This window comes from Parasteatoda tepidariorum, chromosome 5 (assembly GCF_043381705.1).
Source record: "Parasteatoda tepidariorum isolate YZ-2023 chromosome 5, CAS_Ptep_4.0, whole genome shotgun sequence".
Lineage (NCBI taxonomy): Eukaryota > Metazoa > Arthropoda > Arachnida > Araneae > Theridiidae > Parasteatoda > Parasteatoda tepidariorum.
Window position 1 is genome coordinate 43,766,428 of NC_092208.1, and position 15,936 is coordinate 43,782,363.

Sequence of the window (15,936 nt, forward strand, 5' to 3'; positions counted from 1 at the left end):
ACCCCCTTTTTTTCATATGTCTATAATTTTTCTTTGTTTTATTCTTCATTTTGAACTTATCTAATGAGTGCTGTTTACTTGCAGCTTAAGCGCAATAAATGTTACTTATTGTTTTTCTTAACTTTCTTAGTGTTTTCTTGTATTTATTTATTTATTATATATATATATATATATATATCACATCTCTACCACCTTGAGAAAACCGTCCTCTTAGAAAATGAAAGTTGGCAGGTACAGACATAAGTGCCAAGCTAAATGGTTCAAATAGGTGATATTAACCGAATCGCATCATTTGACTCATCATGCATTTATTTCGGATAAATAAATGATGGTCACCAAAATACTTTGCTATCATTTTATTTTGAAAACGTCAATGCTGCGTCCTCCTATCCTACGACAGCCTATAAATTGCGATGTATTTAGTGTTGTTATCTCTTTAGGTTTGGTAATAGCAAACTATTAAATAAATAAAGCAAACTATTTTTACCCCGCCCACAAATAAACTGCTATAAAAAAAAATTGGGCTATTAGTTTCATCTTTTTTACCCCGATTATCGACACCCTGAAAATGCATATATGACTCGCCCGTCTCGACGAGGTTAAGTCTTTTTTAAGAAGCGTCCTTAAAATTTCGGAAAAAAGTTACGCTAAAAACCAAAATTTTCAAAAATATTCCCTTTGTATTTAACTGCACATCATTCGCTTTCATACAATTCTTTCCTAAATCCTTTAATACATAACCTGTTTCTACTCCATAAATAAGAAAAAACTGGTAATAATAATTGATTGACATCTTTTTTAGATTGATTTTAAAAAATAAATGTCTAAGTTATTATGATTTTTAACTGTTAACTATCCTCCACTGTTTACTTTTTCTCAAATAAGAATTAATCCAACAGATATCATTGTAAAACTGGATTTCCAGCCAGCTTTTTCTCTTTTACGGATTACAAAATACCTAGATCCAAGTATAAAAGGTGGTCAATTTATGTTAAATACTTATATGATAAAAGTGTTAGAACATTTTTGTTTATACCAACATGATATATGAAAAAGAAATAGTCCTTTTAAAAAGACGGTAGACACGACTGGTTTTTTAATAATATTTTAAAAGATAAAGTTTTGAGTCCTGGCCTTTGTAATGTTACTTTCAAATATTAAGTTTTTTTTTTAAAAAACATATTTTTTTTTATGCATATTTAAATTAGTGCACTATTTCGTCCTCGAAAATAATTGAGGAAAAAAATAACACTCATTTCTGTTTGACTCTCTTAATTCATTACATCCTCTTGACATGCCAACTTGCCGTTTATTTTCTATAAACACAGAAAAACTGGTATCTCTATTATTCCATTCTTAAATATTATCTTGTGAAAAGAAAATGTGCTTGACTACCGCGTTATACGAGTAACATACCGCTTCTAATTTTTAATTATAATAAAAGGAATTATTAATTTTCAAACTTAAATGATACCTAACGCAAAAAAATATCCACTTATTACAAACATTAATAAGCTACCACTCGCTAATAATTCCACTTTAAGCATCACTGAAATATGGAATAACCCGGCGTTAATTCGCATATTTTTCTCAAGTACTAAAAATTCTCCATCTTGTGAGAATGTCCTTTATTTGTAACCGAAACACTAATATTTCGAAATTAAGCATCGGCGAACATAGAATTTAATGTTACCACTTATCAGGTTTCCTGCAGGTGTCAAAAAAATTTAATAATGGTAACTAAGAGGAAATGGACCACAAACATAGATTACATTTGTGTCCGCCACTAAATGTTATTTTATTAAGAAAACTCTGCCCTCACTACACCTTTAAACAATAAAATTGTATTTTTTAAAATGAAAATCCCACCAGCATTAACGAGAACTAACTATCACTACTACATTTTTCGGAGACGCATCAAAACATTGATATATGAAGGGTGGGGCCTCCATGGCAGAGCTGTATAGCCGGCCAAACGCTGTGCAAAGCGTGGAGGTAGCGGGTTCGAATCCCGCCGTAACCCTGGATATATTCTTCGTGATGTCCTTCTCCGAATTGTTCTGTCTTTCTACTTGACAAAGGCTTATAAACCTAAATTGAGCACACAAGCCTGCAAATGTATGTAATTTCAATAAAGTAATGTATGAAGACAAGGAAGAAGAAAAGTTTATGTCCACAAATGACGATTGAATTGCTATCCCTTGCACTTCGAGGAACACTAAGTTTTGACAAAGCAAAAACGTTAAAACTCAGTTCTCCCCGAGAGTTATTACGCCGTGAAGATGAACAGTACTGTGGAAAACCCTTCCTTTCCACTGTCAAATTCATTTTTTTTTCGAATCACTTTTTACGGACATAGAACTTTCTTCCCTTGTGGTCTTCAAATTTTTCGATAAAGGAGGGAAAAAAACTATGATTTCAATAAAACCAAGTTTCCCTGCACATTTTTTTTTCTTTTTTTTGTAATTTGGTTGTCAAAATTAAATTAGATCTCTTTATTACCCAAACTTTTTCAAAACTTACTTCTTGAATACTAGAGTTATGTAAAATTCATAAAAAGTGGTGAAAACATTATTATATGTTAGGATTTATTTTAGACACTGATTCTCTATACGAAACTATGCTCATCGAATCGCTCAGAGAAAGTCTTCCGTTAAAGAAGAAGTTTTGAAGAAGGGAGAAAAAAAGGGGGGAATAAAAAGATCACGTGATTATCGTATTGGCTTTGATCACACTTTTAAACTCTTATAATGAAGTTTTAAGAAACAATTAAATTAACAGAAGTAAACTAACATTAAAACTTCAATTCAAACTTTTTTTTCTTCAAAAAATTAGTTAAATGGTTGTCAACATACTTATACCAGATTAGCTTTTTTTTTTCTTTTGACAATAATAAGCATTTAGGAGAAAAAAATGTGGCATAATAAATGTGAATACAACAAATATATAGTTAAGCGAGTATAAAATTACTACAGACATTGCATAAATCACTAATATTGTCACAATAGCGAATAAATTTCTTTTCGTGCGTTAGAAACGAAAAGCTGCAGCAAAATAGACAGACTATAAGTCGGGTAGAAATGAAAGATTAAAAGCTAACGGTTCACATCAACAAACAGCTTGTTCGATATTTTATTAATTTTTCTTATTAATTTGTGCAATTATAAATTTTCCTTATTAATTTGTGCAAAAAATATTATCTAATTTTATTTTATTTATTTACTTTTTAGTTAAGGGAGATTTGGTTTGTTTCTAACTAACATATCTACACTAGTTACCCGTTTTCCGTGGATTTTCCGCTCATTTACTAATAAATAAACCTATTTTTTAAGATTTTTTTTTTTCGTTTCTGGGCTAGTAAAAATAAAAAGTTAGTTAAAAAGATTACATACATTTCTTAAAAAAATTAAATAATTGTTCCCAATCTGGTTATAAAGTTTGGCTTTTAGTACAAGGTTTAATTTCTTAAATTATTAATTAAAGACCCAAGATAACGCAATTCTATACTGATTAACTGAAGTGTTGTGATGATAACGTATATAATGAGACAGTAATAACCATTTATACTTCATTATAACTTGTTGAGTTCTTACAGACACACAAGATTTGATACACAGCTTAATAAAAGGCACACAGGTTATCTATCACGGGATTTGTAAAATCCTGTGATAAAATAAAATTATGTTATTTAAACATCAATTTTACGGCTAAGTTTTTTCTTTATAAATTCTAAACTAGATTTTTTCTAATAATTATTAAAGAGATATTTATTTTATTTAGATAGATATTTACTTCAGTTGAAAGATCTAATTTAATTAAAATTTTAGTTTTTAATGTAGTTAAGAATTTATTTATTTTTACAATCAATTTATATAAATATATATATATATATAATTAACGAAATTTTTTTTTGCGTAATATTTATATTTAACAACAATGTATCTGTTTTCGTGAAAAATATCGACATTTTAGGGAGAAACAATGAACGCGAAGCAAACGTGGGGCTTCAAAAGCAGAGCATTTCAGTAATTCAAAAATGAAAATTTAAGTCAATCATTATCAATATGTTGATAAAGTTAATGCAATGTTTGAAACAAATAAAGTTGAAGCATTTTAAATTTACTGATGTTATTGAACTTTTACGTCATTCATATTCAACAAAATACGAATTTAATTTTGTCTTCGTAAATCTGCATTAAGTTGCACATCATATTATTTGAGAATAAACGTTTATGATACGATCTATTGTGAAATAAAATAGTTGAAAAGTAGACGATACGTGTTATCGAATATTTCGAATGGCATTTTACCTTTGATCTGAACACCACAACTAAAACATTTTTCGATAGGCATAAATTTTTTAGTTACTGCAACCATATGGAAACGTTATTGGTACCAAGACTATTATATCACGAAATATGCAAAATGTACTATAGTAAAAGATATTTACCTGATTGATTATCTGTTGCTAAAGAAGTAATCTTGACAATTTTTTTTCCGATTAATTTTTGACGTTTTGAAACAGGCTCCATAATATAAATTAGCGTTCCAGTGTTTCTGATTAAATGTTCAAAACAGAAAAATAAATTTTAAAAGAAAAATTTCGATGGTAAAATCCAATTATGAAGCAAAATAAGGAAATCAAAATTATCATAAACTTCTTGAAGAGTACTACGTTAACATGGCCGGACAGGATGATTTCAGTTTGTTTGTGTCTTTGTGTCCAATACAAGCTTTGGATCAGGGGGGCGTGATAACTAGTTCTACGCACTGTCCGTTTTAGGCTGGTTCCTTGGATGTCGTCCGACATTTTTTAATCTTTTGATTTAGTATGCAAAAATACCTTGTTATAAATCAAATATTTTTTCTTCTTTTTTTTTGTTTGAGCTTAGCTTGTGGCCTTTCATTCTTTTTAAATATTTACATGATAACAACAGTTTCATTTTAATTATTAGATTAGAATAAATTATATTTTTATTCAATAAGGTTACCAAGTTAAAAAAAAAAAAAAAAGGCGGATGTCTTATATTGAATAAATAGTTACTATTTTTATGAATTGATAAGTTTCCTCATACTTTTAGTTACCGATATAATTTAGCATCTGTTTTAATCTTCGGTCGTTAAAAAATAGTTTTTCAATATCATACGACAGGTTAGTGACGTCCGGCATGTTTTAAATAATTTTAAAATCGAAATGTTTAAAACATCTTAAATGGGTCTTAATCTAACCAAGCCCTTTAAATCTAAATTTGCGTTTGTTTCTTTTTTAAACAAGAATCTCTATAGATATTGTTCAACTACAAATGAATGTATTACGCTTACAAGCGAATATTAAATCCTCCTGCTAATTAATTAGCATTAACCATTTGAAAATCATATTTAAAAGTATTTCTCCCTCCGTCTAGAATAACATCACTCGCAACTCAAAAATATACAAATGTCAGTTTTCATCCATTTTTGATTAAGTATTTAATAAAGAGAACAAAGTTAACTCAATATAGATTATTAATTTCTATGCATTACATGATGTTATACAGTGCATAAAATAAGATATCATTCTTAATAACTTTGGTTCTAATGCTAAGATTTTCTAGAACTAGCAACTAATCTTAATGGTTCAAAGGGGTGACTATTATTATGATAATTAATTAGTGCTAACTATNGATATATATATATATAGATAGATAGATAGATAGATAGATAGATAGATAGAGAGAGAGAGAGAGAGATCTGTCACCTCTATCACCTGACGTAATTTTTACTGGAAAATATATCGATGATTTGGAATCAGTTGCATCAGAAAGGTTCTCTTGTACGAATCCCGAACAATTCTTTCATTCTGTGTACTATTTGTCCTTACGGTGGGAGCAACGTTGGCCCACCTGATATGGTGCGCCAGAAAGAGTTGCCGACAAATCTGCCCTTCAGATGCCTGTATTGACGAAATGTCATTCTCCAGGTGGGCATTGGAACAAAAAAATATTTAGAAATCGAAGTGGCCTATTAATAACCCCCTTTAAATTCGCAACAATATACTCAATTGTAATAACCGTTCACGAAAATACATTTTCAGTGAATTTAAAATAAGAAAAAGACTCAATCCTTAGAAAAAAATTTCAGCGCAAATGTCAAATTAAAAAAAAAAAAAAGAAAAAAAACAGGAAGCCATGAGCATGTTTCTTCAAAATGAAAAATGCATTTTATTAAATCGCGCTTTGAAGCAAGAATAATATCCTGAGTAAATCGATATTTTCTTAAACAAAAATAGATAAAATTTCATCGGAGGGGCAATATCTATCACTCGACTTCTTTAATTGCAATTTCTATGCTTCTAACAATATATTTTCTTGAATTTATAAGAATTTTCTGAAAACATAAAAAATATTTAACGGAAACACGTGACGCATATTTTCTATCTTTTACATCATCATGTTTTTTTTTTATTTCCTAATATATTTTATGACTGTTTTTCAAATGTTTGTAATTCAAATTAGTAAAGTACAAACTCATTGCTTTATAAATATTTTTTATTTAATCTGCTTATATTTTACTTGAAAAATATTAATTCTGTATGCATTACTAACACAGTAAATCTTTGATATCTATGTTACTATAGTGATAAGTAATTTTTCTTCCTCATCTTCTAATTTTTGAGCTGGGCACCTGAGTCTCGCAGCGTCCCTTATCCCATCCATCATGTTTATTTTGATAATTGTGGTAGGATTTTAAGGTCAGCAATCTATGTGGTGGCTGTTAGCGGGATTCAAGCACCTTACTTGCGTAAATAATAATAATAATGGAAATTATAAGAAGCAGCTTGCTTTAAACTATGTGTGCCTTTAAATGTATATTGATGGTCAACGTGGGGAAACGTTTGATTAAGTTGTCAGTATTGTTTAATTTGATGCTATGGGTGGATCTGTGATTAATTATTTATTGTGATAATTATGATATGAAGCGTCGGATGTAAAGTGAGCAGCTATTGATCTTAATTTTATCTTTTTTGTAATTTTCAAAATTGAATATATGGTTGAAGTTTACTGCATTGCATTTTATGACCATGTCAAAGAAATCTGCATTTAATTTGTAAATATATTGTGATAGGGTCGGGATCTTAAGGTCGTTGTGGATATTTGTATTTCTGATGAACCATCTGGCACAGTAGATTTTTGTGAGTCCCTTGTTCTGGCATTGGTTGAGTTTTTCCATGAGATGTTCCGGTATGGATGTCCAGGCAGGTGAGGCATATGTCAGAATTGATCTGCTCATTGATGTAAATAGTAGTTTTCTTAGTTTTAATAAGTCATTCTGGTTATAGATGAGTGGTTGTATTATTGTTGTTGCTGCATTTGTTTTGTCTATTATATTTTTGGTATGGTCATTCCAGGTAAGATTGCTTTCTATTATAAGGCCGAGGTAGATTGCTTTTTTAACTATTGGTATTTGAATATTGAACAGTTTTGGTTTGCATTGTGCTAGTATTTTTATTCTTCTTTTTTGTATGATTAGAATTTGAGATTTGTCTGCATTTACGGCTGCTTTCCATTTAACTCACCAGTCTTCTATTTCATGAATTTGATCCTGTAATTTCTGTAATGCTATATTTGGACTTCTTGACTTGATGATGATTCCTTTATCGTCTGCATAAAAAGTTGCAATACTCTTGTAATATATTCTATAAACTGGAGAACCATCAGCGTATAAAATATATAGAATCGGTCCAAGAATGCTGCCCTGAGGTACTCCAGCTGTGATATTTCTTTTTTGATGATTTGCAGTTTTGAATGGAAACTTGGAAGGCTTTGTTTGATAGATAGCAGGAAGATATTTAATTTTTATAATGAAAAAAAAATTTATTACTCATAATTCCCAGCCGAAATAAGTGGTATTTGCAAAATGGGTATAACAATTTATTTAAACCACACAAACATTATTTTTGTTGCACTCCACTTTAACTTAAAAATAACCGTAACTTTAGCTTCAGCTACAGGCAACCAAAAGAGAGAAATAACGGATTATTGATTGAATTAAAATGTAATTTAAAGTTTCAAAATTATTACTTGTTAAAATGAAGAAAAGTCCTAATTCTCGGAATCCCTATAACTCTTACTCAGAACCCTTAAAGCCTTATAGTCATTACAAATGTATCACGGTATGTATAATGCTTAACGAAATAATTGTGCTACTAATTTACATAACCCTAGCTGAATACGGAAATAAAAGTATTAATTTATAAATTCAGACTCAATACACAAATTGGTATCATATAAACATACCTTCTTTCTTCTAGTGTTAGCTGCCATTTGCATAATGAGGCGCTAATAATGTGTTGAAATCTTTCATTGGTTTAGACGTGTGCTGATATTATGCGATCGACCCAAATTTGTGTTCTTAGCCGTATTAGTAATTTAGACTCTTTAATATTATCCTTATTGTTTTAAAACATACTCCAATAGTCGAAATTGGTTGACTGAATAAAAAAATGTTTGGAAACAATAAACGAAATATTTCAACAATTCCTAAAAACAATTTTTATTCAATTCAGTTGTGTAAAATGATTAATCAATAGATTAATTCAATTTAAGAGTAAATCTTAAGCCTTATACAAATTTTTATTTGCATAGTGTATTTACCACACTATATAAATTTCAAACAAAATAAATAGTCATTAGAATTAATTATATATAAAGATAAACAAATCTTAATAGCTCAAGTCAAATCTTAATAGCTGAACTTAAGAGTCTCGTATTAACTAATTGTATTAAATATTATGTTATAATATAATGCTGACTTTGCTATCTTTAAATATGTTTATAGAAGTAATTTTAATCCGTATTCTACTAGTCTATATTAAAGATCAGAAAATTCGTAATAAAAGGATTACTTCGTTATCGATATGTATGGCTTCTTCACTTTGTCGACATTTTTTTACAAATATTTTTCTTTATGTTACTTATAAAAAATAAATCAAAACAGACATTTGTCAGACAGATGATGGAAGGGTATTAAAATTGTTTACAATAATGTTGAAAACCAACACCATGTCAATCAAATTTCAAATTATAAGCAATTTTTTTTGTCATCAAATATTAATCCTTATTGTAGTGGAAATTTTTTTAATCACTTTAAACAAAAAAAAACAATGTTATTAACAAAAATCTAGTTACCTCTTTAAATACGAAAATAAAATTTATTGAAAATTGCTGAAATAGTTGGTAGCAATAGTTTGTATATGTCATTAAGCATTTTTTTAAGCGACTAATTTCTGTTTGAAAGATTAGACCGATACTAACGTACCCATCACCAGCATGAGGCAATATTTCAAAAACGCTAAAGAAGAAACTTGACACTTTCCAAAACTAAGTTCTGTAATTCAATAATAACTAAAGCAAGATGGTTCGTACGAAATCAAGACCTCCTTAAAGATCTTAAAACAGAAAGATTCGACAAGCACGTTACGAAATGAAATCAGAAATATTTTGACAAAGCTCTAAAGTGTAAATGATACTTTTCTGAGAAAATTCAGTACATTTTACAGTTTTTCTTTGATATAGGCGAAACTGAAAGCCCGGTGGCTGAAATTTCGAATGGTGTTTTTATAGTTCCGATACTATGACAGCCAATTATGGGCAATTTTAGTTTCGTCGATTCCGTTCGGGTACTTATAATGTTAAAGATGCACCTCGCACTGTCACCGAAAATGTCGAAGTTGACCGGCTAGTTGGTACGCGTAGCATAACCCAGAAGCTAAAGATCGATCATTTAATAGTTTTAAAAGGAAATTTGATGTTTGGATGCCACACCAATTAACAAAATAAAATTATAAATCTAATTTCTATCTGCAAAGCCTTTGCCAAAAGGAAGAACCCATTTCCTAACCTGTTCGGGACGGGCGAGTCATCAATGTAGTCGTACGAAATCAGGATAGTAAAAAATAAAAGGCTTCAGTTTGAGCATAGCTAATTTGACAGACTTATTTTTGGTTTCACTTTAAATCTAACGCATCCAATCCTAATGTGCTAAAAATGTAACTATGCAATTTTTAATTTGAACTAAGTAGTGGCGAATTAAATAAAGCAAACTATTATTACCCCGCCCACAAATAAACTGCTATAAAAATAATATGGCTACCAGTTTTATCTTTTCTACCCTGATTATCGACACCCTGAGAATGCATATAGTATGACTCGCCCGTCTCGAAGAGATTAAACAGGGGGTAACTGGTGACGAGAAATCGATCACATGCAACAACATTGTGTGAAAGCAATCGTGGTCAAATTAGGTGAAGCAGCTGAAACGGTTGCAAAACCAGGACTAACGGCAGGGAAGGTTCTGGTGTGCACTTGATGAGAATGAAAAGGAATTATTTATTATGAGCTGTTCGTTGAAAATTTTAGACTGACAGAACATTAGCAAGTGCGACCTCTGAAAGTGCGTTTTAAATGGAGCGACGTACTTTAGTTCTTTGTTTTTTAAGAAATAGTGGTTGCTAAACGTTTAAAAATAAAAAAATTTACATGAGCTGTGGTGTCTCAGGGGATAGAATCCCAAGGTGGTAACCCGAGTTCGAATCCCAGTGATGGCTTGTCGATACGAATTCTGCACCCGGCCATCACCTCATACATCAGACTTATAAGTAGTCCGCGCAGACTATTTAAAAAGTGAACCAGTTGTGCGCATAAACCCAAATTCTATTTTAAAAGTACTTGTGAGAAATTTATCATATACACTTTATAATAAAAAAAATCGACGCACCAAGAAGGAATTGTCCGATTGAAACGAAAATTGGTGGATAGGAAGACAATGAACAGAATAGTAAGTGATTAAAATTTCAGAACAATTGAATAATTTATTTCAGAGTTACAGTAACAAGTTCAATAAGGTGTTGACCCGCCTCTAGCCTGGATACAAGCTGCCACACGGTGTGGCATAGACCGATAAAGCTCCCGGATGGTCTCTTGCGGTATTTCCGGCCAAATTCGATCCAATTATCGAACGAGGTCATCAACATTCCATGCCATATGCAATCGCCTTCCCATCATATCCCAGACATGCTCGATGGGAGAGAGATCTGGTGATATGGCAGGCCAAGGAAGAGTTTGAAAAGCTTGCAAACAGTTTATAGCAACACGTGCCGTATGTGGTCTGGCATTGTCCTGCNATGCTCGATGGGAGAGAGATCTGGTGATCTGGCAGGCCAAAGAAGAGTTTGACAAGCTTGCAAACAGTTCATAGCAACACTTGCCGTATGTGGTCTGGCATTGTCCTGCTGAAAAATCAGCCCAGGGCTCTGCAAAAGGAACGATAGCAAAACATGTCTTAGGATGTCGTCGACGTACCGCTGTGCAGTAAGTGTACCTCTAATGACGACCAAAGGGGTCCGGCTGTCAAAGGAAATGGCACCCCAAACCATAATGCCTTGTTGAGGGTCGGTGTGGCGTGTAATAGTGAAGGCAGGATCCCCCCTCTGCCCTGTGCGTCTCTAAACACGTCTTCGATGATCGTCAGGAAGCGGGATTCGTCGCTAAAGACTATACGTCCCCAGTCGGCATCATTCCTGCCTGATCTGTTCAAAACATTCATACATACGAAATTTCAAAGCAATCGGACGATTGCCTCTTGGTGCGTCGATTTTTTTGTCATAGAGTGTATATTTGAGAATTGAATCTGTAATGGTTCACAAGTAAATAAGACAAACCAATCATATTCATAAATTTAAAAAAGTTTTAGACATATATTTACGACTACCACTTTCTAATTTTTAATAGATTTTCTATTAAATGGCTCTTTCGTAAACTGATTTACCTTCATAATGGTCTGAGCGGACTACATATAAAAAACCGTGAGGAGGCTCACACCAGTCACAGTGCTGACGTAAAATATCCTCAGTGGTAGACGGATCATGGGTTAGAATTCTCTTGTCAGGCTGTGAGAGGTTTTCGTGTTTTTCCTCTCCATGTATTGCAAATGGGGGTTAGTTCCAGAGATAGAAACAGCTACGGACTTGACAAAATCTTTTAAGAAAATGGTAGAGAACTACAAACTGAAATTTGGAGATATTCGCGTTATTTTGTCTTCTTTTTTAAAAGACTCAACACAACTTAATGGTAACAAAGTAGTATATCACATAAGCTTCTAAATTATTTAGAAATAATGGTGAGCTATTATTTAATGAATCGAATTTACTGAATTAGTAATCATACATTAAAGGACTACCTCTCAAAAATATTAATCCGCTGTCCAGAGCAAGTTGGGGTCTCTGTAGTTCCTCCACAAGGGCAAATTTCTGACAAATACTTGATCCAGGAGTTCCCTTGTCTTCTGAATTGGGTTCAAAATTGCAAGACTACGGAGTTGAACACTGATAGTCGTAAACTCAAATTTGGTTCATCTGTTCAACGACGATTATAAAAAAAATTTTGTTTTGCATTTCTAGTGGTTTGAAACATCTGCGAAATTAGTTTTACCAAACTGACTACACTGCACAGGAAAGGGTTAATAAAAGAGACGAATAACATTGAGGGCCAAATTTTTACTACATTTATATAAGTACTTTATCTTACCTAATTCGGGTGTGGGGATTTTAAAATCAAAATTAGTTTTGTTTTGGAAAATTGCAGATTTTTTTTTTCGACAATGCCTTTTTGGTTTATTTTACTTTTTTTCTGAATGAACAAGTTTATAAAAGACGTATAGGTGTAACGTATAGGGCGTATACATATCACATCATAAACTGAAATATATTCCTACCATTTCTTAAGTAACAAAGAAGTGGAGACACTTAGTATTCCGATTATTGTTAAAAAATCCTGGTGAGAAAATCCAATTCAAATTGTAGCTTTGCAGACGTGCAAAGCAGCGCAGAGAATTATTAGCTTCCTCAACTCATTTTGGTCGATCCGAATTCTGCAAGTGTAAAAATGACTTAATTTCTAAAAGTTTTGAGCGTGATATTTCAAATTATGCAATAATTTTTCAACTGAAAACCTTCCAAAACATTTGCTGCTAGAAGAAAAATTTTTTACATAGAGTTAGTATATAAGTGTTTCCATAGTTTTGTCAAACCCCTCTATCTTACAAACTATCTTTCTTTTTAAATAAATTAAATGCGAAACGGTTAAATAACATTTTGATAGGTAGCGCACAACATTTTACACGTGTTTATTTGTTTTTAGTTTCCTACAATAAACAAACAATGTAAACTTAACTTAAACAAAAAAAAAACAATCTGGAATCGTGTTATCAGAATTTGTTTAGTCAAAACACAAATGCCATACGCAAACAACAAATTACTAATTTTCAGATAACTCTACCTCAATTTAGTATTTCTAATCTTTTTTCTAATTTAAACTTGTTTTACTTTATCGTATTTAGACGTATCTGACAACCAATAGCGATAACAACAACGCGTTTTTATAATCTCACGTACGCATTCCACGAAAGTGAATCAGTTCTATTTTGCAAATGCAACAGATTCAAAGTAGAATAGCCAAAGATATTACTAATTGTTAATACGCCTTATTCAAATGTGTTCTTATAACCATCTGGAATAGAATAAATAGCGAGGTAAAAATCGTGCTAAAAAGCGCATGTATAAATAGCAGATAAAATCCTAAACCATAAGACGCTTACTTCAGTCATATACGTGATTTTGTTATTGAAGGATTAAGCAAGATGGTAGGAGTTATGCCACAGTTTGAGAAAACTGGTAAAAAACAAATTTATGTTATAGCATCAGGAGATCAGGAAGATTACGTAAGTTCCGTGTTTATTTTAGATCTTAAATGTTACTGAACTTTCTTAATAACATATTGTTACAATATCATTTATAAAATTATAAAGAAATTTCCTATAAAATTGCTCTTAGTCAAAAATTCAAAAGTTTATGTATATGATCTAATAATAGAATTTTTTTAATTTCATTGCTAATTTTTATTCTAATTCTGTCTCGCCTACTTTATAGCATATATTATTCATAGAAGACTGGAGTTTTTTTTATAAAAACAATGGATTAAACTGTATAACTGTATATATATTAAAAGGTTGTGATTTGATACATTTTTAGAAGAATATCATAATAGGCTTAGGCTCTGGAAATTTGGTGATTATATTTTTCTATCTAGATCTGGGCAGCACCATGCTATGATATTTGTGTTGCTTAATGATAATTATCTTATAGTTTTCCACGCCGCGGTGGATTAAGATATAGAGCGCTCGCCTCGCAATGCGGTGAGCCAGGTTCGAATCCCACTGTTGGCTAGCGATGTAAATCGGGCTGACCGTGGAAAGTTTCCGTACTTTTCCTCTCTAAGTCTATTAGTTCCATCAAAAATTCCTTTACGAAGGCTACATAGCTCTGATGCTTGATCCAGAAGTTCCCTTGTCTTCTGGATTGGGTTCAAAACTACAAGGTTACGGTGTTGAACAGTGATAGACGGTAGTCAGTTCAACGTTGATTATAAAACAATATATTAAATAAACATAGGTTTTCCACGCTATGTATTATTTATTATTTCTATTAGCGTGTTATTTTGAAATTTTACCAAGACTTAGTATAAAATGGTACCTTAAACAAGTTTTCATTTAATGTTTTTAGATACATAAAAAATTGAGTTAAAAATACCGGTTTTCTTAACACAAAAAACATTCATAGCTTGATCTTCTTAAGATTCGGTTAATACATGCATTATAAACTCTCAAAACGATTAATTTGCATTCTGAATTTTGACATTATTTCAAATGATACATCAACGTTATCAAATTGCAAAAACAGTATCTATTCGTTATTGTATATTATGTAAAAGTTATTGCTGATACTGTCTTGAAAACTACTTCCGAAAACTATTATGGGCATGGATGGATCAATGTCAGAATTCGAATTAACTGTTGAGTAAAAGTGACATTTATATGGGCGTAACCTTTTAATGTCATCTCAATATAAACTCGCTTCCATAATTCTAAAGAGCACGATTTGTGATTCCACCATAATTTTTCGTTAGGTACGTTTCAAGGTTAAAATTATTTTCCTTTTAATTAATGAACCGTTTTTAGCTTTAAGTTTTCAGTTGCATTTAACCATAGATGTCAGTAAAGTAACAAATGACCAATTACAAACTGTAACAATAATAAAACAGTGAAAAATTTCAGACTTAAATATAAAAAAAATTTAAAATATATATTTAAAGTTCTTCTTGATAAGGCTTAGAATTTCATTTTACAAACTTTACAGCCAAACATATATTTTTTTAACATAAATGTTTAATACAAAAATCATTTTGTAAAATGGTGTCTTACTTACTGCATTTAAATTTTACTATTTTTCTAAAAAGAATTATTAAATATCTATATAAATAATCCCAAGAAACTGATGCGGTAAGATACGTTGTTCCAACGGTCTGGAAAATGTTTTAAAGAGGTAGCGAAGGTGATATATATCTAGATCAGGGGTTTCCAACTGGCGGCCCGGGGGCCGCATCCGGCCCGCAAAGCCCTTTTTTGTGGCCCGCGAACTGAAATATATTAGTTGTTATTTTTTTGCGGACAATTTTCGTAAAAAATCTATATGGGTTTAAAATATTTTTCTCGTTAATAAAAACTTAATTTCTTCGTTTCTGTAAAATTTAACATGCCAACGGTGCAAAGAAATTTATTTCTCAAGTTTTGCATCCAAGAAAATATTTATTCAAATTCAAAAATAATCATGTATGTTTCTCTTTTTTATTTCAATTTTTTGTATTTTGGGAATATAATTTAGCATGTGCGTATCAGAAATTTTCTTGAAGAAATTCTCCGATTTAACTTTTTGAAACCACTCATTTTGGACGAAAATATTTACACACACATTTGTAAATTTAAAATGTAAATATCTATTCTCTGGTGATTGCAGCAGACAAACCTCAATTTTCTCATTGAATATTTTGTGTGCTACTATGTAAG

General features: G+C 31.2%; 1 protein-coding gene across 2 annotated transcripts in view; it reads left to right on the forward strand.

The window, feature by feature from the left end:
• LOC107452244 (prolyl endopeptidase FAP) overlaps positions 1-15,936 on the forward strand; it is a 128,181-nt gene that overhangs the window by 1,233 nt on the left and 111,012 nt on the right. The window contains exon 1 of one of the 2 annotated variants that reach the window (XM_071181374.1): positions 13,445-13,755. The exons of the other annotated variant lie outside the window; for it this stretch is intronic. Within the exon in view, the coding sequence (XP_071037475.1) occupies positions 13,675-13,755 (81 nt within the window). The 5' untranslated portion in view covers positions 13,445-13,674. Of the gene's footprint in view, positions 1-13,444; positions 13,756-15,936 lie in introns of those variants that run through there. 2 annotated transcript variants of the gene reach the window in all.